Source organism: Lolium rigidum, chromosome 5 (assembly GCF_022539505.1).
Source record: "Lolium rigidum isolate FL_2022 chromosome 5, APGP_CSIRO_Lrig_0.1, whole genome shotgun sequence".
Taxonomy (NCBI): domain Eukaryota; kingdom Viridiplantae; phylum Streptophyta; class Magnoliopsida; order Poales; family Poaceae; genus Lolium; species Lolium rigidum.
The window spans coordinates 146,823,576-146,850,398 of record NC_061512.1 but is presented as its reverse complement, the minus strand read 5'-3'; the positions used below and the strand labels follow the sequence as shown (position 1 = coordinate 146,850,398).

The 26,823-nt window shown below is 44.0% G+C and overlaps 1 protein-coding gene, 1 long non-coding RNA gene and 1 pseudogene across 2 annotated transcripts; all 3 read right to left on the bottom strand.

The window, feature by feature from the left end:
• Positions 1-9,194: 9,194 nt before the first annotated feature.
• LOC124651499 lies at positions 9,195-9,883 on the bottom strand. Its single transcript, XR_006987422.1, has 3 exons — positions 9,632-9,883; positions 9,457-9,521; positions 9,195-9,380 (listed from the first exon to the last, which is right to left on the bottom strand). It is a non-coding gene; the product is annotated as an uncharacterized LOC124651499 (long non-coding RNA).
• Positions 9,884-14,693: 4,810 nt separating this feature from the next.
• LOC124656523 lies at positions 14,694-20,995 on the bottom strand (annotated as a pseudogene).
• A 1,581-nt stretch (positions 20,996-22,576) lies between these two features.
• On the bottom strand, positions 22,577-26,477 carry LOC124653235 (cyclase-like protein 4). Its single transcript, XM_047192301.1, has 6 exons — positions 26,055-26,477; positions 25,864-25,908; positions 24,417-24,489; positions 23,566-23,663; positions 23,372-23,442; positions 22,577-22,994 (listed from the first exon to the last, which is right to left on the bottom strand). The coding sequence occupies exons 1-6, from the start codon at positions 26,464-26,466 to the stop codon at positions 22,869-22,871; spliced, it is 825 nt and encodes a 274-aa protein (XP_047048257.1). The 5' UTR covers positions 26,467-26,477; the 3' UTR covers positions 22,577-22,868.
• Positions 26,478-26,823: the final 346 nt, after the last annotated feature.

The following is a 26,823-nucleotide window of genomic DNA, read 5'->3' as shown; positions in this document are numbered from 1 at the left end:
AACAGAAATGATGTACTCAAACGTAAACTTCAACTTGGAGCACCTAAGGAGACTACAATCACACGTAGAGTTCAAGTTGCCCAGTACATCACTGAGAAATGCCATCGACCGGTCGAAGGCTATGGGGAGAACTCTACTTGTAATCATGCAGTTGATGTCGCCACAGCCCTTCTGCGCAAGGGATGGGACACGCGCCATCTGTTGGAGGCGATATTTGGGGTTTGGGTGGAGATGTTGTGCTATGCAGGAAGGCACTGCAGCCGGGATTCACATGCTAGGAAACTCAGCAGCGGCGGAGAATTTCTGACCGTCGTGTGGTTGCTGACAGCACACCTTGGCATATATGAGTACGCCAAGATCAGGGAACCACCTAGGGTCTATCATAATAGACATGATTTACTAAGGATTGACCCCGAAACTGTGAATCTATCTTGATTATATTCACCCATTCTTGGCCAATTTATGTACTAGGAGCAATTGTGGTTTGTCTTCAGACTTGTATTTCCTTTATTTGAGTTTGCTCGGCACGTCTTCTGCACAGGCAACCTCGCATTTGTTGTGTTAAAGTTTTATCTCGTGTATTAGAGTAGTAGTAAGAGCATGTCTAACAGGCCCCGTATTTCTATGCCCCGTATAACGCTCGTATTTCGCTTCGTATCGAAAAATTGCTAACAGAAGAGCCATTTCGTCTCCCCGTATTTCGCCCCGTATTTTCAAAAATTAAAACCCCGGGAAGTTCATCTTCATTGATCATACTACGGATCATACATACATTGCGATCATACTACGGATCTATCCTACATCTATTCGTCAAGGATGACGAATGGGATGAACGCGATGGCGGCCGCCGCCTCCTGCGCCTCCGCCGCCTCCTGCGCCTCCGCCGCCTCGAAGTCCCGGACGGCGGCGATGGCCACCGCCTCCTCCTCTGCCTCCGCCTGCGCCTTCTCGGCGGCATCCTTCTCGGATTCGGCCACCGCACGCCGGAAGGCCGCCTCCTCCTCTGCCGCCTCCGCTTCCTCCTCGCCGGCTCGCGGATCTCCTCCGCTTCCTCCGCCGCTGGTGCTGCCGATGCGCGCCGCCCATGCCGCCTTCGACGCGCGGTCACGCTCCCAGTCGGCGCGCCACTTCTCGAAGGCGACGCCGCTCATCGGCTTGAGCGGCGGGTCTTCTCGGTACCACCGCCCACCCGCGGCGAACTCCCGGAGCGAATCCGGCACGTACAGCGCGCCGGCGTACCGGCAAGACGCATGGCGGCTCCCCTGGGCGGAGCGCTTGCACTTTAGCCGCCACGCCTCCTCCACGGTATCCGGCGAGCGGGATCGCTTCGATCCGCTCACCGGCGAGGCGGTACTGCGGCCGCGAGCGTACATGCCGGAGCTGGGGTGGAATGCGGCGCGGGGGAGTGAGGAAATTTTTTTTTTTGACACCTGTACCGTAGGGGAATCCCCTACGGTGTAGCTTTTTATATATATATGGAACAAGAAACAAACTGTACAAGGGGGTAAGAGAATTACCCCTAAAAAAGAAAGCTTACATCAAGGGGGTTGGAAGGGACCTAAGAGAGACATTAAAAAAAATCAGCTGAAGATATCTACAAGCCACCCAAGCAGGGGTTGTACTGAAGCTTGCTTCACTCTAAAATGGTGTAACCAGAGATCGTTCTTGAAACCTATTTTCCATCGCTCCAAGGAAAAGGGAATGGCCTGAAAGATGAAATCATTCCGAGACTTCCAAATGTTCCATGCAGCACATGCAAAGATCTCGACAAAGCATGGTCCTTGAAAGTTTGTTTTTACTTCCCAGAAACCTTCAGCCAAAGATTTGTCACTGGGCCACTGTATGTTGATAGAGTTCCAACAGTCTCTAGCAAAAGCGCATTCAAAGAATAGGTGTGATCTTGTCTCTCGAACTGACAAATGACAAAGGGAGCAATCTAACCCAGAATCAATTCTCCACTTCTTTCGGTCCATTAAATCACGTGTGTTTAGTCTGTCCAGCATGAGCAGCCACAAAAAAACTTTGATTTTGGGAAGGGTTTTAGAAGACCAGATGGTTATCATTATTTCATTCTTGGGCACTCTTTCGAATAGAAAGCTGTAAAACCTTGCAGAAGAATATTTGCTCCCCCAGACAAAGCTTCTGTGATCATGCGTTGTAGAGGTGAGGGGGTTAGCAATTGCTAGCTGCTGAACACTCTGAAGTTCTTGGAAAGCTTCCATCGACAGTGGTAGATGAAACTTAGAGGTCATGTCTTCCGCATTAAGAAGTGTTGCCACAGAGATGTCCTCATCCAAAGCAAAGGAAAATAAGCGTGGATAACTATCACACAGCAGTTTTCCATCTTGCCAAAAATCTTTCCAGAAAAGCACAGACTTCCCATTCCCAATTTTACATTTTGAGATGCTTCGATATTCTCCAACAAGGCTAAAAATGTCCTTCCACCAAAATGAACCTTTGCCCTGTTTAGTATGAGGCACATTATCTCCATATAAAGACCAAACCAACTGAACCCAGGGCGTATCAGCATGTTCATAGAATTTGTGTAATTGTTTCATCAACAGAGCTTTATTTTGGAGTTCAAGATTTTTGACTCCGAGCCCACCACATTGCCTAGGCTTGCACACTGTGCTCCATGCTGCCAAAGCATTTATCGATGATGAGTCTTCCTCTTTTGCCCACAGACAGTGCCGTTGAGCTCTGTTACACATGTTAAGCACTGTTTTCTGAATTTTGAGAGAACACATGTAGAATGTAGGAAGGGTAGATAAGACAGATCTCACATATTCCAGTCTTCCTCCATAACCAAGAAACCGAGCGCTTGCATTAAGTCTCCTTTCCACTAGACCCACCAGAGGAGAAAGATCTTGGATGGTTGGCTTGGTCACTCCCACCAGAGGGGAGTGAGGAATTGCTCGCCGGAGCTAACTACGGAGGCGGCGGCGCACGGCGGAGCTAGGGTTGCGAGTGAGGGGTTAACCCCTCACTCGCACCTGCGCCCAGTATAAGTAGGGGGCGACGGGGCCGATTTCCTGGGCCCCGTATTCCGCTGAAACGGGCTGGCCCGAATACGGGGCCTGCTAGACGGCCCATATCGCGCCTGCCCCGTATACCACCGGAATTTTACGGGGTGGGCGGGTTATACGGGGCCTGTTAGACATGCTCTAACTACTGTGATCTTTGTAACGTGTAAGAGCAGATGTTTCTTTCCCTTCTCCGCACATTTTTGTTGTCCTTGTGCCGCAAATTTGGTGCCAAAATATCAACCTTTTGTTCCTCACCGAAAAGTTCTTATCTCTCCCTGCCTCGCTATTCTTCGTGCCAACATCATGGATAGAAATGAATTTCTTCGGCAAAGTTTGTTGAATTTGTTAGTGGTGTATAGTCCCCTATACTGTATATTCTCATAGTGTGAGGGGTTTCCCTGCATATTGTACCGTTGTACATGTACTGGCCTTTGGTCCACTGTGAATACTAGTAGCTCATTCACAACATGGTATCAGAGCACTAGGTCTAGCTCTTTGCACGCTGCAACTCCGTGCTCGATCCACGCCGCCGCCGCCGATGATCTTTCCGGCCGCCGCTGCTCCACTTTCCTCTTTCTTGCCCTTTTTCGTCGAATTTTGAGCTCAAAATCGAGCCGATTCCGACCATCTCCGGCGCCGTTCCCGGCCGACTCGCGCCGCCCCTCTGCTGGCCGCGCCGGCCATCTCCGGGGCCGCCCCGCTGCTGGCCGTGCCAGCCATCTCCGGCGCCGCCCCGCCGTCGGCCGCGCCGCCCCTCTCCGGCGCCGCATCGCCTGCCTCTGGCTGCCACGGGCGGCCAGCCTGAGATCCCGATCCAGATCGTGATCTGAGAAAAAAAAATTTAAGGAAGATGGCGTCGTCTTCGTCTGGATATGTCAGTATTCCCCGGTGCCCTGTGATTTTTGATGGTACCAACTATGGAGAGTTTGCTGCCTTTATGCGCATTCACATGCGCGGCCTTCGGCTGTGGGGTGTTCTTACTGGCGAGGTTTCGTGTCCGCCGCACCCCACTGCTCCTGTGCCTCCTACTCCGCCGTGTGTGCCACATGCCCTTGCTGTGGATGCTACGCAGGCTGATCGGGATGCAGCCAAGTCTACCGAGACTGCTGCTGATGAGGCATATGAAGAGCAGGTACTTGCCTATTCAGAGGCTCTTGGCTCCTACCGCGATAGTTTGGCTACCTTTACTCAGTGGTGTGATGAGGATGCTAGAGCTGCCGCTGTTCTTTCGCAGAGTGTTCAGCCACAGTTTGCTTCTGAGTTTATGGGCCTCGCTATTGTCGCTGAGATGTGGTCTCACCTTCGTCAGCGCTATCAGCCTTCTGGGGATTCTCTGTACTTGTACTGTGTTGCGTCGGGAGCATGATCTTCGGCGGGGTGACTCTGCGTTGATGAGTTCTACACCCAGAGTGCGGCGATCTGGCGCTAGCTTGACTCCCTTCGCAGTGTTGTCTGTGGTACTTGCCAGTGTTGCCGGACAGTACGCTCAGATATGGACTTTCAGAGGATCCATGAGTTCCTGTCTCGACTTCGTCCAGAGTTTGAGCCCCGTCGTGCTCAGTTGTTTGCTCGAGGCCGTGTTCCTATCTCAGAGGTGTTGACTGAGCTTCGTGCTGAGGAGACTCGTCTGCGCGGTGCTGGACTGCTTGGGACACTCTCTGTTCTTGCTGCTCGAGTTCCCACTTCTCCTGCACCGCCACTTCTTCCTACACCAGTACCTGCTGCTTCTGGAGGAGCCCGCTCTTCTCGCGGTGGTGGTTGCTCTCGCCCTCCTCGGTTCTGCACTCACTGTCGGAGGTCTGGTCACCTTGAGTCGGCGCTACCGGAAGCGGTGGGGTGTGCCTCCTCGTGCTTCACCTTCGGCGCTTTGTCACCACCGGTTTCATCGAGCGGGATATAGTGAGACTTCAGCGTCTCCTTGCCTCCTCCGGCTGCGCTTCGACGGGTACCGCTGCCTCCGTGGCTGTGTCCTCTCCACGGTCGAGTACATCTTCGTGGGTTACGGATTCTCGAGCTTCTTTTCACATGTCTCCTGATTGTTCCTCTCTTTCTTCTCTTCGACCTCTTCCTCTTCCTGTTAGTGTTCTTACTGCCGATGGTACTTCCCTCCCTGTTGCTAGTCGTGGCACTCTTTCTACTTCCTCCTTTTCCGTTCCTGATGTTTCTCATGTTCCCCGTCTTACCATGAATTTGTTTTCCGCTGCTCAACTCATTGATTCTGGTTGTCGGGTCATTCTTGATGTTGATTCTTGTTCTGTTCAGGACACTCACACTCGGGCCCTGGTTGGGGCTGACCCTCGGTGTCGTGACTCCCAGGGACTTTGGGAGCTTGACTGGCTTCATGTTCCTTCTTCCACCACTTCATCGACCGCTCCATGTGTGCTTGCTGCTTCCACCACCGCTTCTTTTCAGCAGTGGCACCATCGTCTTGGTCATTTTTGTGGTTCTCGCTTGTCATCTTTACTTCGTCGAGGTCTTCTGGGGCCTGTCTCAGGAGATGTCTCGCTTCAGGGTTGTCAGGTTTGTAGGCTTGGTAAACAGAATCAGTTACCTTATCCTACTAGTGCGTTTGTATCTCAGCATCCGTTTGATTTGGTCCATTCTGATGTATGGGGTCCGGCTCCTTTTGCTTCCAAGGGAGGCCACCGCTACTATGTTCTTTTTATCGATGACTTCTCTCGCCACACTTGGATTTATTTCATGACTTCTCGCAACGAGGTTCTCTCGATATACAAGCGTTTTGCTGCCATGGTCCACACTCAGTTTTCCACACGCCTATACGTGTCTTTCGGGCTGATTCTGCTGGTGAGTATATCTCCCAGTTGTTGCGTGGTTTTCTTGCTGAGCAGGGCACTCTTGCCAGTTCTCCTACACTGGCGCCCATGCCCAAAATGGTGTCGCCACCTGCTTGAGACGGCTCGTGCGATGATGATCGCTGCCTCTCTTCCTCCTCACTTCTGGGTTGAGGCTGTGTCTATTTCCACCTATCTCATCAACCTTCAGCCCTCCACAGCCTTACAGGGTGGTATTCCTCTTGAGCGTCTCACTGGTCACACTCCTGATTACTCGACCCTTCGTCTTCTTGGTTTAGTGTGCTATGTTCTTCTTGCTCCACGCGAACGCACCAAGCTGAGTGCTCAATCTGTTGAGTGTGTCTTCCTTGACTACAGCCCTGAGCACAAAGGATATAAATGTTGGGATCCTATTGGTCGTCGGATGCGCATATCTCGGGATGTCACTTTTGATGAGTCCCATCCTTTCTACCCGCGTCCTTCCTCCTCTTCCTTCTCGGTGGATGATATCTCTTTTCTCATGTTCCCTGACTCACCTCCTCTCGTGCCTCCGGTCCCTGCTCCGCCAAGTATCTCACCACCTTCTCCTCCTCCACCCGCCAGACCTCCCTCTCCTCCCTCACCACCGTCCCCACCCTCCACACCTTCCTCTCCCATGTCACCTTCCTCGACTACGGTCGTCCCTCCCTACCCTTTTCACTACTCCCGTCGTCCCTGTGAGGTGATGCTTCTCCTGACATGCCCTCTACCTCTGATGCGATGCCCTCTCCGTCCGAGCCGACTCATCATCTTCATGCTCGTCCTCGTCCTCCTCCTGATCGCTATTCTCCCACTAACTACGGTCTTTCTGCTGCCCTTGAGCCGACCTCTTATCGGGATGCCCTTGCTCATCCCGAATGGCAGCTAGCGATGGCTCAGGAAATTGCTGCTCTTGAGCGTACTGGCACTTGGGATGTTGTCACTCCTCCTTCCTCTGTTCGTCCCATCACCTGCAAGTGGGTCTACAAAATCAAGACTCGCTCCGATGGTTCTCTTGAGCGCTACAAGGCTCGACTTGTCGCTCGCGGCTTTCAGCAGGAGCATGGCCGTGACTATGACGAGACCTTTGCTCCAGTGGCTCACATGACCACTTGTTCGTACTCTTCTTGCCGTTGCTTCTGTTCGTCACTGGTCTGTCTGTCAGCTTGATGTAACGGTGAGTTGACTGAGGAGGTATACATGCAGCCACCTCCTGGCTACTCTGTTCCCGATGGCATGGTCTGTCGTCTCAGGCGCTCTCTCTATGGCCTTAAGCAAGCCCCTCGCGCCTGGTTTCAGCGTTTTGCCTCTGTGGTCACCGCTGCTGGTTTCGTCCCTAGCGCACATGACCCTGCGCTCTTTGTCCACACATCCTCTCGTGGTCGGACTCTGCTTCTTCTTTATGTTGATGACATGATCATCACAGGCGACGACCTTGAGTACATTGCCTTTGTCAAGGCCCGTATTCGCGATCAGTTTCTCATGACTGATCTTGGTCCTCTCCGCTACTTTCTTGGGCTTGAGGTTTCCTCTACCTCCGATGGCTTCTATATCTCCCAGGAGAAGTATATTCAGGACCTTCTCACTCGTGCCGCTCTTGGTGATGAGCGCATTGTCGAGACTCCTATGGAGCTTAATGTCCGCCTCCGTTCCACTGATGGTGATCCTCTTCCGGACCCGACTCGCTATCGTCACTTGGTTGAGAGTCTTGTCTACCTTGCTGTCACACGTCCTGACATCTCCTACCCAGTCCACATTCTGAGTCAGTTCATGGCTGCTCCCACTAGTGTCCACTATAGTCATCTTCTTCGTGTCCTTCGCTATCTTCGTGACACTATCTCCTGTCGGCTTTTCTTTCCTCGCTCCAGCTCCTTACAGCTCCAGACCTACTCAAATGCTACCTGGGCTAGTGATCCAGAGGATCGCAAGTCTCTTTCTGCCTACTGTGTCTTTCTTGGTGGCTCTCTCATTGCTTGGAAGACCAAGAAGCAGGTTGCAGTCTCTCGTTCGAGTGTTGATGCTGAGTTGCGAGCGATGGCTCTCTTGACGGCTGAGGTGACTTGGTTACGCTGGTTACTTGCGGACTTTGGTGTTTCTGCTGATGCCTCGACTCCTCTCTTATCGAACAGTACTGGTGCCATCAGCATTGCGCGTGACCCGGTGAAGCACGAGCTCACCAAACACATAGGTGTTGATGCCTTCTACGTGCGTCATGCTGTGCAGGAACAGGTTGTGGCCCCTCATTATGTGTCTTCTGAGCTACAGCTTGCTGATTTCTTCACGAAGGCCCAGACGAGAGCACAACATGGTTTCTTTGTCTCCAAACTCAGTGTTGTTGATCCACCATGAGTTTTGCGGCGGGGGGGGGGGGTGTGTGTTAGTGGTGTATAGTCCCCTATACTGTATATTCCCATAGTGTGAGGGGTTTCCCTGCATATTGTACCCTTGTACATGTACTGGCCTTTGGCCCACTGTGAATATTAGTTGCTCATTCACAACAAAATTAACATGTGGAGCAACCTAGAGTTAGTGTCATGGGCGGGCATAGGATAATTGCAATGTGTATTCAAATAAAAAAAACAATGACAAATATGAAGGGTAAAAAGTTGTTCAATACAGCAGCACATACACAATGATTGACAAACAAATTGTTCAATACTAACAGAAAGGTTTCATGAATTTTCCATTTTAAAAAAGTAGAGAAATTATATGACAAATTGTTCAATAATAAATAGCAAAGTTGACAGATATTCCATGATTTGCTATTTCGAAAATTGGAAAACAAATCAGTGAGGATTTTGTTTTTAGAACCCTACCGTGAGAGGATTTGGTGACTCGATGTCGCTGGCATCTGCACCCTGCAGTCCAATGCCGCCGCCGGTCGACGGATTCGGGATCCCTACCGCCTTCCCGGCCTCCGGTCCCCCCGCCGCTAGCTAGCCCCTGGGCCCTGGCCCCCGCCGACGGCGTCGCTGCGCCGGCCGCGTCGGCAACAGCCGACTGGCGCGTACTGCCGTGTGTCGCTTGAGACGATCGAGCCAGCCTAGAGCTGGACGCCTGGACTGAGGGGGGTTGCTTTACACCGACCTGGTCGGTGGCTCACGAGCTGCCGCACACCCCCGGGTGTTGGTGGGCTTGGCCCATTTTCGGTAGTAGCTGTCTGGTACCGGTTCGAATGATTTACATCGTTGGTGGAGTACAGGTTCAGATGTTTGCGTAACTTTTCTTCTCTATAGAAAACATGTTTTCATACTGTTTCATTTCGGTATATACAGGTAGTGAATAAAAAATAACAACAATAATTGTAGTATTTGTATTGACCAAAGTAAACAATTCGAACTTGGTAAAAGAAGTCTAATTCAAAATTGCAGCAGAGATTAACCAAGGACATAATTTGTCAATATGTGATCATGGTGTACAAAAATTGTTTTGTATCATTACATCAGATCTACTGCTGCATGATGAAACTGTTTAACCCTACGAGAGCTAAATGTTGATTCTTTTTTCCATGTGAATGTTCTGTGTCTCCCCATTGCTGAATCCTCTGAAAAAAATCAGTTCAATTAAATAAATAAATTTTGAGAATGAACCCAGTAGTTATTTTTTGAAAAGAAACTTACTTTTGCGGTACATCAACTGCCATCTTTAGTGGTAGTAGCTTAATTCAATGAAGAATGTGCGGAGCCTATGAAAAATTAATTTATAAATGAGAGAAATGTAAGAGTGAATTAATTTTTCTATGGTAAATGCACAGAAGCAAACTTGAAAAAATGGTCTATAGAAAATAAAACTTACATGTTTAGCAATGAAATTCCTTGCGATTGATACCTGCTGCTCATTAAACTTGTTTATCAAAATCTGCCAAGAAACTTTTTCGCGGATGGCTTGCACATCAACCTTTTATTAAACATATATGAAAAAACAACAATGTCAAACAAGAATAATATTTATAAAATAGTTTTTCAGGTGCATATAAGATTTTCTAAAGCTCAACAAATAGAGTTACTAAATTTGAAGGAGAAATGGTTAACATTTGAGAATGGTTTTACTTCAACTCCATTGTACCATCTCATGAATTGGATCACAAAAATGCCAGAGTCATATTTGGAGAAATGAAAATGAGAAATGCCATATTAAGCATTGGAAAATGTACAAAGACACCAAAATGTTTTAAAGCAGAGTAGTAAGTTGTGATTATCACCTGAAGTTGTGTTTAGGCACATGAACATACTTTACGTTGAAATCACGTATCATGAACTTGAAACAACCAGGGTAACTTTTCAGGAATAGATGCTTGAATTTAATATTACAGTGTTAACTATGGAGGAGAACTTTTCAACTCAGTAATCAGGATTGAGTACATCAAAGGATTTATCTATGAAGTTAGCCACAATAAGAACCCACCGTATCACTAATGGGCAAGGAATATGGACCTACACAGGTATAGCACAAAAACATTATGCTAGTTTCTCCTGAAATACCTATAATGTACTTTATATGGAATTATAGAGTTAAACAATGGAGGAAGGTTTTTAGAAACTATACCAGTCCTGCATTCTCTGCCAACATATTCTAGGGAGAAAATCCTAGAATATAAGAAATAGCGATCAGTCATTTCTTACATAGAAAACAGTGAGTATTTGAGTGGAAATATATCATGTCAAAGTCATATATTACAAACCGTGATATCTTTAGAAAAGGATGAACGGATTCTTGGCATGAACGGCTTCTTCCATGAACATTTAAAAAATCATGAACTGATTCTTGTCATGAACGGTTTCCTTCCATGAAAATTTTAAAACGAATGACCAGATTCTTGTCATTTACGGATTCCTTCCATGAACATTTAGAAAAAATAATGAACGAATTCTTGGCATAAAGGTTTTCTTCCATGAACTTTTAAAAGAGCATGAACGGATTCTTGGCATGAACGGTTTCCTTCCTTGAACATTTTAAAAAGCATGAACGAATTCTTGGCATGCACGGTTTCTTTCCTTCGACATTTATAAAAAAGCATCAACGGAATCTTGTCATGAACGTCTTCCTTCCTTGGAAATTCTAAAAAGCATGAACGGATTCTTGTCATGATTGATTCCCTTCCTTGAACAACTGAAAAAGCATGAAAGAATTCTTGGCACGAACTGTTTCCTTCCATGAACAATTTAAAAAGGATGAATGGATTCTTGTCATGAATGGTTTCATTCCATGAACATTTTAAAAAGAATGAACGGATTCTTGGAATGAACGGTTTCCTTACATGAAAATTTTAAAAAGGATGAACGGATTCTTGGCATGAACGGTTTTCTTCCATGAACTTTTAGAAAAGGATGAACATATTCTTGTCATGAACGATTTCCTTCCATAAACATTTTAGAAAGCATGAATGGATTCTTGACATGAACGTCTTCCTTCCATGACATTTTAAAAAGCATGAATGAATTCTTGTAATGAATGGTTTCCATCCATGAACATTTAGAAAAGCATGAAGGGATTCTTGGCATGAACGGTTTCCTTCCTTGGACAATTAAAAAAGCATGAACGGATTCTTGGCATGAGCGGTTTCATTCCTTGGAATTAAAAAAAGCATGAACGGATTCTTGGCATGAGCGGTTTCATTCCTTGGAATTAAAAAAGCATGACGGCTTCTACCATGAACATTTGAAAAATCATGAGCGGATTCTTGACATGAACCGTTTCCTTCCATGAACATTTAAAAAATCGTGAACGAATTCTTGACACTAACGGTTCCCTTCCATGAACATTTTTAAAAAGGATGAACGGATTCCTGTCATGAATGGTTTTCTTTCATGAACTTCAAAAAAAGGATGAACGGATTCTTGTCATGAACGGTTTTATTCCTTGAACATTTTTAAAAGCATGAACATATTCTTGGCATGAACGGTTTGTTTCCTTGGACATTTATAAAACATCATCGACGGAATCTTGGCATGAACGACTTCCTTCCTTGGACATTTTAAAAAGCATGAACAGATTCTTGTCATGAACGGTTCCCTTACTTGAACAATTAAAAAAAAATGAACGAATTTTGGCACGAACGGTTTTCTTCCATGAACAATTAAAAAAGCATGAACGAATATGGCACGAACGATTTCCTTCCATGAACATTTTAAGAAGGATGAACGGATTCTTGTCATGAACGATTTCATTCCATGAACATTTTAAAAACAATGAACGGATTCTTGGCATGAACGGTTTCCTTGCATGAACATTTTAAAAAGGATGAACGGATTCTTGGCATGAACGGTTTCCTTGATTGAAAATTTTAAAAAGGATGAACAGATTCTTGGCATGAACGGTTTTCTTCCATGAACTTTTAGAAAATGATGAACATATTCTTGTCATGAACGATTTCCTTCCATGAACATTTTAGAAAGCATGAATGGATTCTTGACATGAACGTCTTCCTTCAATGACATTTTAAAAAGCATGAACAGATTCTTGGCATGAACGATTTCATTCCTTGAACATTTTTAAAAGCATGAACGTATTCTTGGCATAAACGGTTTCTTTTCTTGGACATTTATAAACAGCATCAACGTAATCTTGGCATGAACGACTTCCTTCCTTGGACATTTTAAAAAGCATGAACGGATTCTTGTCATGAACGGTTCCCTTACTTGAACAATTAAAAAAGCAATGAACGAATTTTGGCACGAATGGTTTTCTTCCATGAACAATTAAAAAAGCATGAACGAATATGACACGAACGGTTTCCTTCCATGAACATTTTAAGAAGGATGAACGGATTCTTTTCATGAACGATTTCAATCCATGAACATTTTAAAAAGAATGAACGGATTATTGGCATGAACGGTTTCCTTGCATGAACATTTTAAAAAGGATGAATGGATTCTTGGCATGAACGGTTTCCTTGCATGAAACATTTTAAAAAGGATGAATGGATTCTTGTCATTAACAGGTTCCTTACTTGAACATTTAAAAAATAATGAACGGATTATTGGCATGAACGGTTTCTATCCTTGGACATTTATAAACGGTTTCTATCCTTGGACATTTATAAAAGCATGAACGGATCCTTGTCATGAACGGTATCCTTCAATGCACATTTTAAAAAGCATGAACGGATTCTTGGCATGAATGGTTTACTTCCATGAACATTTAAAAATCATGAACGATTTCCTTCCATGAACATTTAAGAAATCATGAACGGATTCTTGGGATGAACGGCTTCCTTTCTTGAACATTTTAGAAAACATGAACGGATTCTTGTCATGAACGGTTTACTTCCATGATTTTTTTTATAAAAATACATGTAGTTATGATAAAAGACCTCTTTGTATGTTTATTTACAAAACAACATCCAAAAAATTCAATATAAAAAAATAAAATACTAACAATTATTTTGGCATTTCAAACATGTATAAAGTGCGTTGGAGCAAGCATTATGAAAAAAGAAGAAAAGGAAGTAATCTTGAAATTACATGTCATTTTAAAAAACAATATTCATACTTGGCCAAATCAGGGAGATTTTACTTACTGGTTTGGCTTCTTGAATCTGTTGATCCTGAGATGCTTATTGTTGAAGGCTTCAATGAAATGATCTATAACCAACTCTGGCATGTTCCTCTCATGTGTTGTTGCTTTTGCAGCGCGCTTTTTCTTGTTCCTCTTTTCAAAACTATTCTGATCAGATATAGTTCCACACATTACAATCACATCATTGTTCACCATTCATACGACCAAAAAAAAGAACAACAACATCCGATTTAAATGTCAGAGAACCAGTGGAAAGTAACAGCTTGTAGAACATGAAAATAATTTTGTAAAGTTCTAAAAATTATCTGCATCTGTTCCTGCTGTATTGGTCACAGGAGACCCATCATAAGACATACCATTTGGTATTCCATCACCAATGTATTTCATGGTATTCTCTGTGTGTAATGATAATAAAATCAGGTGAATATATATCCTCATTTATGGGGAAAAAAATGCAAGCATAAATGAAAAAAGACACAAAAAATTACTTCACACCAACCTTGAATGGATACTATATTACGGTTTCTTTCCTTACTGAAGTTGATAATCTTTTCTTTGTGCTGGAAAACTTTTTCTTCACCATGTGAAGTGTGTGCAATGAGCCACTGCAGGAGATTTATAGGGACCATAAGGTGACCAGGGAGCTTCAATAGATTATTCAAATCAGGCTTGGATATGAAAGACCTCTGGATAGGATTAAATTTCTTTACTACTTTCATGTATCTGAGTGTCGAAAAACTAGATTGTATACTCGGTTTGCATTGCGGAACAATGTCCATGACGTTGACTACAGAAAGAACACAAAAGGAAATACATGAGACATTACAATTATGATCGGTTCCAGTTCCAGGCATTACAATCATAGAATTGTTTGCATTTCCTATGGCAAAAATAGGTAAAACAACATATAAAGTATTAAAGAACCTGGACATTTAATATATGTAGAACTATACCAGTTAGAAAACAATTTGTACAGCAATTGAAAAAAGAACAAACCTATTATTTTTTAGAAAAAAGAAACATTAGATATTTAGAAAATTACCTGCAAATGGTCCTATTGAATTCATCTCAGGACTCTGGTTGTAAGACATGGAAATTTCTATTCCATCACGGCATCACCCATTTCATTACTTGGATTACCTGTGTGAAATGGTCATTATCATGTTCATATAGCCTCCTCCCTTACAAAAATTATGGCAAAAGCTTAAAAAAAACTATTTAGGAACCTTGACTGGATACAAACCGACAGACTCTGGTTGTAAGACATGGAAATCTCCACCAAGTATCTAGCACTATGTAATATAAGCCCTTGCGAGCTCTCAGATTAAAAAAAGGAAATATGTCAAGAATTCTCTCACACAGAAAGTAAAGAGCATCTGGACAAGTAATGTAACATGGAATGAACAACGTACCCCCAGGAAGATTTAATGTGGACAGAAACGAATGGTGGAGTTACAAAATGGCAACTCTTCCTCGTTGAAAAAATGCTGCTCTTCCAGAGCCAAATATTGACAACCAACTCAGAAGCACATCATCTGAAGCAGGTGCCAGAAAATTCATGTTTCACTAACATCAGTGGGATAGCTTCAAAGAACTCTCAGGAATGTAGCAAACTCTTGCTGCAAGAAACAAAAACAAAACGAATTGAGTCACCGCTCGCTTACAAACCAGACCATATTAAACAATGACACCACACCTTTAAGTTACTCAGAGCATTCTGAGCATTTGGATCAGCCATTGACGCCTCGAAATTGACATAGAAAAGGTAGTCGAAGTGCCTGGTACAACAGTTTGAGAAGCATTATTGTATATAAAGTTTTCATATAGCTCAATCTGTGTACTGTTGATTAAATCTCAAATGAATAAATCTTTGTTCTTACTTCGGTGGTGTGGAACAATTATCATCAGCTACACGTAGAGGTCTTTTCTTGTGTGGACGACTTTCCATCTGCGCATCACCATACAAAAACGATGCAGGACTTATCAGTTCGGCTTCAAACAGCGCATGTGGGTTTTAAATAAATACTGAACTCATGAGTTTGTTGAAACTACCTTGGTGAGATTATTTTTCTGAGAGCAGCAAACACTGCGAGCGCCTTGAAGAGTTGTCTAGGCCCTTCTTCTAGTGAGAACACTATACTGGTCTGGAGATCATATGATGATAGAGCTATATTTTATTAACAGTTACTGGAAATATACGAGCGGTGAATTGCAGGAAGATTCCCTGTATCTAAAAAGAGCCTTTTTTTGCAATTTACATTTGGTGTTTCATTTAGTGTTCAGACCAAAAACGATGCATCCTGCACTTAGTCATAAAATTCTATTGAAAAAAAGAGAGAAAGTTTCGAAAACAAAGAAAAAAACTGAATGAATTTTAGTACCTTGAATGGCTTATCAGTGCGAGCAATAATGGGTTCTCTAGCCAGCATCATGAAACGGGTTACGTTATCTGTGTCATCCTACATAAATATGTAAGTTACTGTTCCAGTAAAAAGGAGATAAGATGTTCTATTATGATTTCGGAAATATATTTGTTCTACCTGGATATTTTCTGCAAGAATATCAAGTCCAAAAAGTTAAGCAGCTAACGAACTAGCAACTGCACCAGTGTCTTGGAGTTTTGGTTCTGCAATATACTAAAGGACACATATTACTTTGATTAGTAATAACAGAATCAACTAGATAAACCCACTTGGTGTTCTGAGATAATACTGAACAACCAAGTTCACACAATTTTTGTGATAACCAAGAAGTGTTATAATAATAATCAGTGTAACAGGTAGGATAAACAGTGTCCTACCTTGGCCGCGCCGGCTGTATCATCAACAGCTTCTCTATGCTCGATGCCTAACTTCGTCAGTATTTGCTCACATTGCGCAAGGGCCTACACATTAGTTTTCAGAAAAGAAGATATGAAACCCAATAGAGACTAATGAAAAAAATTGCAGAAATAAATCCGTGGAACAGCTGGGCAAATCAGGCTCACTTGAGGATGACTCATGGCGCTCCGTAGGTTCTCAATCTTGATGCCACGGTTGGCCAACAAGCAGTGGCGAACCATGAGCTGCACCTCGCCAACAATGTGCAGCTTATTATGGCGAAGCAGAAGGTCGTAGTTTCGATGTATGCTGCCACCTAAAGAATTCTCTAGCGGCAGCACCGCGCGATCAGCGACACAATTTTCAACAGCCTGTTAGACAGACGGAGTACATCCCCGTTATGTACGATTCGATGTCCGACGGGATGAACATTGCAATATAACAGTGGCACATGTCCCCCAAATTGTTCCATTGACCGGATAAAATAATAGTTTGTGACCAAAAAACATTGTGAATGTTACACAAAACCATCCTATCCTTTTGATATTGCTTGCCTTAGTTGCCTACTGCCTAGGAGTGTTGCTAACTACAGGCCCCATATGAGTGTTGCTAACTACAGGCACCACATTACGAGCTACACCAAAAAGGAGAAACACAGACACAGATAAAAGCTAAGCAAAGAACAAAGCATAAGACCAACTCACTAAACACATCAGATGCGCGGCGCACGTGAAAATTGGCTATCATAGGCTTGAGATGTTGGGCAGGACCGGCTATCCACGGAAACAAAGTCTATGGGGATCTCTAAAACAATACGAATCCTAACAAGCAATCTAAAAAATCAGAACGAATGAATCATCTGGAAAAATCCTAACCAACACGAATCCATTATTGCGCGTACGGGGAGAAGAAGGAACAGAACTGACCTCCCGCCGCCACCGGTGTGAGACGAACGAATCAGATCCCGAACTCGAGCGAGAAAGGGGCGGAGGCGGAGGACGGGACTCGGGGAACGAACGGGAGAAGGAACTCTCGACTCTCAGCGGCGGATATTCCGGAGAAGAAGCATGGGGAAAAGCCAGAAGAAACAGTCGGCGGGATATGGGCCGGCCCAAAATGAACGAGAGGGTGTGCGGCGCATCGTATACACCGACCTGGTCGGTGTATAGGATTCGCCTGGACTGAGGCCTCAAGGATACGGGCGCCTATTGCTGCTGTTGGGCTGCTGCTGGACCAAGATGACAGCTGGAATTGTTGGGCCGAATACCACATGATTAGTTTTTTGTCAAAAATAATGCAGGCCCGCCAATGCTTAGCGTTAAGAGGTCCGCCCCATGTTCCGCAGTCCGACTTGCCTCACGGTTGGCTCGCTAATGCATTCGTTGGCTTCCCCTCCACACCACCCCATGTTCTCGGTTTTTGATGTTAAGACAACCCGCAGGTTGATCCGACCATGGCTTACCTCTCCGAGCCAGGCAACTTTATAAAAACTTATTCTTCCGGTACAAATTTGATATTAGTCATTCAAAATAGATTCTACCTTATACTCGTCATGCAACATTGTCAATATATTCCATAATTGGCTAAATAGTGTGGATTATAGGTTTAAAATACCTGTTAGGGTGGAAGCCGCTTGTCGTTATTTGATCGTTATGACTATGTAGAAATGAGAAGTTTTTTAATAATAAAAATTATTTACTCATGCAAGTTATCTGCCCGTACATAACGTTGATGTATTTACTTATGCAAGTTATTTACTCATGCAAGAATTTCAATCTATTTATAGAAGTATCTACATGGCTAGAGGACATGATGAGGGATACTTTTGTCCAATATAGATAACAACGTAATCTTCTGATTGGTTCTCCATGGACTTAGGCGCATCCGCGCATATGCAGTTTTCATGGGGATTACCCATGATGCGTATATTTTTATTTATGGTGCATCTAATTCTCAGCTGACTTGACAACAAATATCCTTCTCAGTCACCTGACGTAAGCCTCTTTTATACTTCTAATTTAGTTGTTAAATCACGTGCAGACTCCGTATACAGAAACTTTTTTTTTGCGAAACACAGTGGTTCTCCATCGACTTAGGTGCATCCGCGCATATGCAGTTTTAATGGGGATTACCCGTGATGCGTATATTTTTATTTAGGGTGCATCTAATTCTCAGCTGACTTGACAACAAATCTCCTTCTCATTCACCTGACGTAAGCCTCTTTTATACTTCTAATTTAGTTGTTAATCACGTACAGACTCCGTATACAGAAATTTTTTTTTTTGCGAAACACAGTACAATCAAAGACGCTCATACATACGCATACACACTCACCCCTATGAACGCACACACGCACACCCTACCCCTATGAGCACCTCCAAGAGACTGCGTTGAAGACTGATTCGGCGGGTCTTGAGATTGACGAAGTCACCACAGGCGCCTCGCTGTCGACGGAAACGTCGCCTCCCACTGAAGAATATTCCGCCTTTATAAGACACCAAAGTGTCAAATCTGGGATTTGAACTCTAGTGGGCTGGAGGTGCCACTGCCCTCCTAACCATCCAACCACAGGTTGTTTCTCTCGTATACAGAAACTTGAGACTCTTTGCTTCGCCAGGTTGTCACGTACGTACGCATTGGTTGGCTGAGTGCTTCTTAAGACCAGAATAAATATTGGCTAGATGTTACGAGTATATGCATAAAACAACTTAGAAAATTAAAACTAGTTTACAACTTTTATATAGGCCAACTTGCAACAAAAATATATCAGTTGCAAACCTGGAAAAAAATTCTAGTTACAACTTCACTTGTAACTCATAAAAATCTCAGTTGCAAATAGAGTTGTAACTATAAAAATTCTAAGTTGCAACTTGACTTGTAGCTACAAAAAAATTGTCAATTGCAACTTGACTTGTAACTGGAAAAAATCTCAGGTTCAACCCAATTTGCAACTGCAAAAAAAAATTTCCAATTACAACTCGACTTGCAGCTGAAAAAAATCAGTTGCAATTCTACTTGCAACTGAGGAAAATCGAAAATAAAATTTCAGTTGCAAGCCTACTTGCAACTGGAAAAAATACTCAGTTGCTATCCTACTTGCAACCAAGAAAAAATGAAAAAAAATCTCAATTGCAACTTGACTTGCACCTAAAAAAAAACTCAGTTACAACCCTACTTGCAACCGAGAAAAATAAAAATAAAAATCTTAGTTGGAAACAAACTTGTAACTGGAAAAAATCTTAGTTGGAACCCAGCTTGCAACTGAAAAAAGAAACTTAGTTGCGACCCTACTTGCAATTGAGAAAAATATCATTTGCAAACAAACTTGCAAGTGGAAAAATCTTAGTTGCAACCTCACTTGACTCTAGATTTTATTTTTATTCCAACCCCTATTGCAACTGGATAAAAAAAAAATCAACCCCATTTGCAATTGTAGAAAATATCAATTATAATCCCACTTGCAAGTGAGAATAGGAGGACGCACAGTTTTATTATCAAGAAATTTTCGCTGCAAGTGTTTAAGACTCACATAAATTTTAAACAGAAACAAATTTAAATGAGATATACATATGCAAGAAAGAAATAACAGGGAAAAATAACAAAACCACATGCCTACAAGAACAGCTAACTACTTTGGTGTCTTGTTTGATTTGGAATCAGAGACTCACACCACCTTTTTTTTAACATCAGGTTTTAGCCCAGCGGTTAAATTAATAACACCACAACAACAGATACAACGTGCTTATTACAAACTAATAATAGGTAACACAAACAAACTAAGGATCAACAAAAACACACAACTTGAGCCACCTAGCACTATCCGACACTGAGATAGACCAGAAGGCAGCGTGGTCACAAGAGAAGCAATTGGGATACACCAACAAGCAACAGGCTCAAAGCTTTATCCAGTTCACCTCCGGAAAGGACCCCTTGTCCCTCGCTCTGGATCGGAAGGACGCCGTACCGTCAGGAGGCAAAGTATTCCCCCAAGAACACAATGAAGCAGGGAGCAATGCTGCCTAGGGCACCCACCAGAGACCCCTAGGGGGCTACACCGAGAACACCACCACCAAAGGCACCACGGTAGCACCAGATGAAGCTGTCGGACAAAGACGCACCAAAGAGAAGCGACCGGGGTCGCCATGGCCACCTCCAAGCATCACTGTTCGACCAACAGCGCTACAGAACCCAAGATGATGCCTTCAGGAAGGAGAGTAACGTTGCAACGCCGCCGTCGTCCGCACGGGGAACCAGGGGATTTCACCCAGCAGAGGCGTGGTGGTGAGGAGAGGTAGGTACCTCAACGAGGCCTTCGAGAAGGGGAACGGCGCTGGCAGCATCGTCCTCGTCGTGGCCAGCAGGTGCGACCAACGGTTTCCCCTGATACCATGTCCCCAACACCAACCCGCCTGCCCATCCTCAGGATCCGGCGAGCAAGGCTACCACGACCAAGATCAAGCAGGAGGGTGAACAGATCAAGCAAGGAAAAGCCTTCACCTTCGAATCTAGAGCTGGAGCCGGCGAGCAGCCCCCGCGCCGCCGCGACCTTCAATCGCCGCCTCCACGCCGCCCGCACGCCCGGGAGGAGGAAGATAACACGCCACGGCTGCCGCCCGCCGCAGGGCCGACACCGTCCACGTCGACCGGGGCCGCCGCCCCGGTGAACCCGGTCCCAACCAGGGCCACCACAAACAGAGCCCCCACCGCCTCCCACCTCCACCCAGCACCACGCGAGGCCGATCTGGAGAGGGGAACGGCGGGCGGAGAGCCGCCAGGCAGCACCAAAGAGGACCAACCCCCCCTCCCCTCTGCCTGCCTCCATACATCCTCACATGGGTTCCGTGCGTAGATCCCCGCTGCCTCCATCATAGGCGCTGCAGGTCTTCACCGGCAGCCGCCTCAGGGGACGGAGAGGGAGGGGGCAGCAGGGTGGGGAGGCGGCGGCGACGCGAGTTAAGGCCCCTCCCGTCGCCTTAGAAGAGGCGACGCGAGGGGAACGCTTTCCGTTCAATGCATGTTTCCGTAGAGACGACCGGTGTCTCACACCGCCTGCTCACAGACTACGTGTAATGCTTAAACATTTTATTAATATAAATTATTTTTAAAGAATTGAAAGATAAAAAACTGGATAAAGTACTGTCGCGTCAGAATATAGAACCACACGCATCGGTATACCTGAATTCAGCTTAACTGTATTTACATACGCCTCACACCCAGCATCAGAACAACCATGGCGAGGCAAACCATAGCAGCAGCGGCCCACATCGTCGTCTTCGTCATCTTGTTCTGCTGCCGCCTCCGCTTTCCGCTGCAAAAACGACGACCTCGCGGCGGCCGGCGGGACGAGACGACGCGAGCTCCAGGGTCTCTCATGGCCACGCTGCTCCCGAAGAGCACGGAGTTGGTGACTCCCTGCACGTTGTTGTTGACGTAGATGTTGATGCTGCAGCAGCAGCAGTTGCCGCTGCTCGACGCCGGTGGCTGGTGCGTGACCGACATGGTCGCCCCCGTGCTCTTGCATCTCGACGACGATGGCGACGATGACGGACCAACTCCAACACCCATCCTCGCTCGCTCCGCTGTATTCGACTATTCGTAAAAGAGAAAAGGAAGCTAGAAGCGAGACCATCACCGGCCCCTTTCGTTTATGTAGAAGCTGCTAAGGAAAAAGTAACTGAAGATGAAGCGAGTGAGAGACTATCCTCTTGCTCTACCGCCAAGGAAAGCATCGGGAATCAATCTCTTTTCTCCTCTTTTGCCTTGCAGCTGCAGTACAGGTATCTAGGGAAAGATGATCTTGCCCAGTGCTTCATTCCATAGGCAGCTGTAAACCAGACAGAAAATCACCAAACGGAACAGAGTACTGGCATCACGTCTACGCTTCAGTTAAGCTGCGCATTCAGTTGCTTCTCTTGTGCTGCATTCCGTTGTCGAATTTGAGAAACAGAGTATGGTGGCAGTCAAAGTTGGCAAAGGCTAAAGTTGGTTACCATGCTTTACATATGCTGTGATAGATTGAACTGCAGTTGTCTAGTAGTTAGCTAAGGCGAAAGCGCTCGGTTCGTGGAAAAAAATTGTGTGTTCCCGCAAAAAAAAAAGGCGAAAGCGCTCTATTCGTGGAAAAAAACTCTGTGTTCCAGTTGTTTAGTTCCCGTAGGACTATTATTAGGACAGTGAAAATCTATTTTCTGATTACAACTTCAGCAGAAGGAAAGAAGCAAGAAAGAGTATTCACCAACTGACACAAGTTTCTGCTGAGTGTCTTGCTACAGAACCTGTTGCCTACAAAACAAAGCTTCCTGCCTGGAGGACTTGCGAGCTATTAGGCAGGTGAATTTAGTCAACTGAACATGTCACTTTCTCCAATTGTGTTTTATTAACTGGCCTGCATCACGCCAAGGCATACCTAGATTGGCCTGAGCCTAGCCTTATTGAATTTCGAGTCACTTCCAAGTAGCCTTTTACAGGGTTCGTACCTCCCAAATTTACAACAAAACTTGTACTACTTGCAGAACAACAAACTCTGCTCTACCTACTGTAAACTGGAAACTGGACACGCACATTTGCTACTTCATATTTATACAAGCAATACACGGATGCCTTGGTGGGATGAGGATCGACCTTCAGTTTTATGAAAAATCGCTTCACATGGGTTGTATATCCCCCTTATTTCTTGACAACATGTCTCACGGTTTTTACTTGATGAGGATGCATCTCGCTGGAGAGCCTTCAGCGCCGCGCAACCTTAGTGGCAAGCAATGCAAGGTGTATACTCCGGCGGCAACATGCTCAAGGTTTAAAGCTTCCACAATGATGACTTCCTAAAAGAAATAAAATAACAGGTTTATAACAAGTGTTAATCTTGTTCTCACAGAGATTGTGATCGGAGGATCAAAACCATCCGCTTGAAAGAAATGAAGTTGACAGGCAGCGAAATGGATACTGGTGAATAATGTAAATCATTTTGAATTTGACGTCATATACATGTTTCAAAATGATTGAGCTTTATCTTGAACTTTGACGAGTATATGGAATATTTAGCACTAGATGTATTTTTCAACATCTTTTAAACTGTTAAACATAGTTTTGACAGAGTTTACACAGCGAGGGTGGTTCTAGTAAATGGTATTAAGCCACAGTTATAACATCATGAGACGACAGATATCAGTTGACCACTTGCACCTGGTAAAATTCTTACCCTTTTTTCAAGGAAAACTAGATGAGCTGGAATACATTCTTCATATGCTCCCACAGATAAGTAATCAATTCCTGCATGATTAGAACGTTAAGACTAAAGAATAGGGCGGAAGGAGGATGGGAGATTAATTGAATAATATGTAAACACGCACACTAAAGCTTGTTATGAACATGCAATGAGATATTTCAACTTACCGACTAGTCGGATGTCAGTGTTATCAATCAACCACTGAGCACCATCCTCCATGAAGCCAACATAACTTGAATCAAACTCTTTCTTCCACATAAGCTTTCTGCATTAGAAAATTCTTGTTTTTCTTTGACACGTTTCATACTTCATAATACAGTCTTAATAAAGAATAACTCATCCAATATGTCATACTCAAGTATAATAATGTTTTAGTAATAAAAACATAAACTCAATCAAATGAACCAATATCATATATTAAATTTACAAATATAAAAGATGATCCGTTGAAAATAAATATGAACATTGATATAAATATATGTTGGTTCATGATGTACTATGCGGACAACATAGACAACATTAAGTGTAGGGGAAATATTGACAAATTATTTAGGTATTCTCATCTCTTTTCGAATGAGATTTAATTGTGATGCAATTCTTTTTTTGCAAATCTAGATGTCTTCAACATATGTGTCCTTTTGACTAGATTCAGAGGTGAAAAAAAAACAGTTGTTAACTAGTGTGAAACTATGATGAAACCGTATCATGAGCATCCAACTATATAAGTGTACTTAAATGTAAGGTCAATTTACCCTCACATTTTTCTATACAATCTTGCGTAAATTTTACGGCCGACAGTAGATGTAATTCAAAGATTTCAAGCCATTCTCCTAATTAACATTAGGGTAGATTCCCATTTCAGATTTCCCTTTTAGATGAAAACGTTCACCTAGAATTAACTAAAATCAAACAACGTATGCTTAATTTCACCATCCATATTTGTTACTCATCTAGATTGAGTTATACATGATAATTATTTTGGGAACTCTTGCATGCACGCATAGTATGGAGACATTACCTATCAGTGTTTAAGGTTCGAAACAGAACACGCCGGACTCCTTTAGGAATATGCAGAGATTCCAAGACATCAGCTGGAAAAAATAATTTGAGTGATTTAATGTATATATGGGAAAATGCATTACCTACCATTAATATTTATGAAATATAATTTCAGGTAGAAAAACAATATTATATGATATGAAAATATCGTTTTTAAAGTTCAGAAGGAGAGAAAGTTGTACCTACATGTACTTTTATCAGTATTCACACTTGTGCTATTAAACTTCGCAATTTACTATTTGGACTTCTCAGTTGTCCCATCTTACTTACTTACAAGTACTCAAAATTTGACGTGTGACATTTATAGGTAATTAGAGAAAAAATTAATTAGGACAAGTAACATCAACAAAAGTCTTCATAATCTGGAAGCACAATTAATATGTACACTTAAGATATTGCACAAGAGAAAACATTCCCTGAAACTGAAAGAAATGGGTGGCCATTTCTTCGTATGTGAAAATTGAACGAGAAAACAAGAGTATGCGTGGGATGATAGTTTGGAAAACCCAAACTTATCTCAGCTTAAAGGCGGAAATTCAATTCGGCTCCCGGGTGCATATGCTCCCTATACCAAAAATATATATTTCGAGTTGTCGAAAAATTTTGACAAAAAATTCTACATGTACATCTCCATAATATACGTGCATTCGTCAAGTTTCACGAAAAAACAATATTTTTTATGGTCTATGTAAAAAAAGAGAAAATTTATCGTGTAAAAAGCATTATTTTTAGGACTGAATTTTCTCTTTTTTACACACGTCACACGGAAAGTCCATTTTTTATGAAACAACTTTGTGAGCGCGTAGCACGTGAAGATGTACGTGCGAATTTTTTGTTTCAATTTTTTTGAAATTCAAAATATGTGTTAGATGAAATTCAAAATAGAGGGAGCATATGCTCCCATGTTCCAAAACACCACTCCCGCTTAAAGGCCCCTTTGCTTTCAGGGATTCCAAAAATATTGGAATGTAAATAAAATATAAGATTGCGATGTTATACCCACTTGATTCCTACATGATAATGTTTGATTGGGCTTTTCATGAGGTTTGGGTAGATTAAAATAGTGCAAATAAATTATGAGAAGAAATCCCTACACAGTTTAATTATACCAATAAAATCACTCAAAAAATTCCTAACGATTTTTTTGAGTCGAAGAGGCCCTATTGTGGTGTATTTTCTGTTTGATGACCAATTACCGGTGGTAACAGCTCAAAAGTAGGACAGAAAGGTGGGTTCATAATTGGAGCCAAATGGCAACCCGGCCGGTGAGATTCGTTTCATTCAAAATTCAGAGTTCAGACATAAAAGAGCCTACCACCTATATATATTCTAGCGTGCCAGCTTAATTTATATTAACCTGATGTGTGTAGTTGGATATGAAGAATGTGGGGGACTCTGTAATTTACCTGTTATGTTGCTATCCCTTGGAACATCAACCAACATCGCTGGTCCTGCACAGTGTACACCATATTACAAACTTAAGATTTTAAAAAAATATTCAGGTGATGATAATCTGTACAGCAAATGAATCACATGCCGACGCCGAGCTACCTAGCAAGAAGCTGAGAAGAAAGCGTATAGGGGCGTGCGTGCGTACCGTTGAGGACGGCGAGATCGAGCGTGTCGACGTCGAAGCCGGCGTCGTAGTAGTGCTCGAAGACGTGGCCCGGCGCGTCGACGTGGGTGCCGGAGTGCGCCGTGAGGCGGAGCTCGGAGAAGTTGGCGATGTCGGAGCCGTTGCGCATGGACCGCGCCAGCCGCAGGAACCCCGGCGTGCCCTCCGCCGACTCGAACGCCGGCATGTCCTCCCGGTAGTAGTGACTGATGTCCAGGATCCGCCCGCCGTCGAACTCCTCGCGCCTCTCCGGCGCGGGCACCGCTGCTGACTCCTCCTTCACGCCGCACGTCGGCTCGGCGTCGTCGGCGCCGTAGCCAGGGTACGCCGGCTCGCCGTGGGCCACGGCGGTGGCGCCGATGAGTAGCAGGAGGAAGAAAGGAAGGAGCTCCATGGACACAGAGTCACAGTGTTTTGCTTCCACACAAATACACAATACACATGCGGGTGGTCAACTAATGGGAACGGGAACGAGGTCAGGTGTCTGGATCATTGGTTGGTGATAGAGTCATAGAGAAGTCTTCCATTTCGCCACTCTCGTCTGCCTGCGATCATCTTGCATATCTATTCTTCGTTGGAAACAGAATCGTACCGAATCTTCGGTTGGAGTAGTTAATTTAGCAAGAAAGACATTTGGAGATTATCGAAGAGGAAAAGGACGAACCAATATATATGGCCTTAGAATATATCGCCTTCATCCCAAAACTTAGGGGCTTATATTATTTTTAGAAAGTAAAACTATGTTAAATTT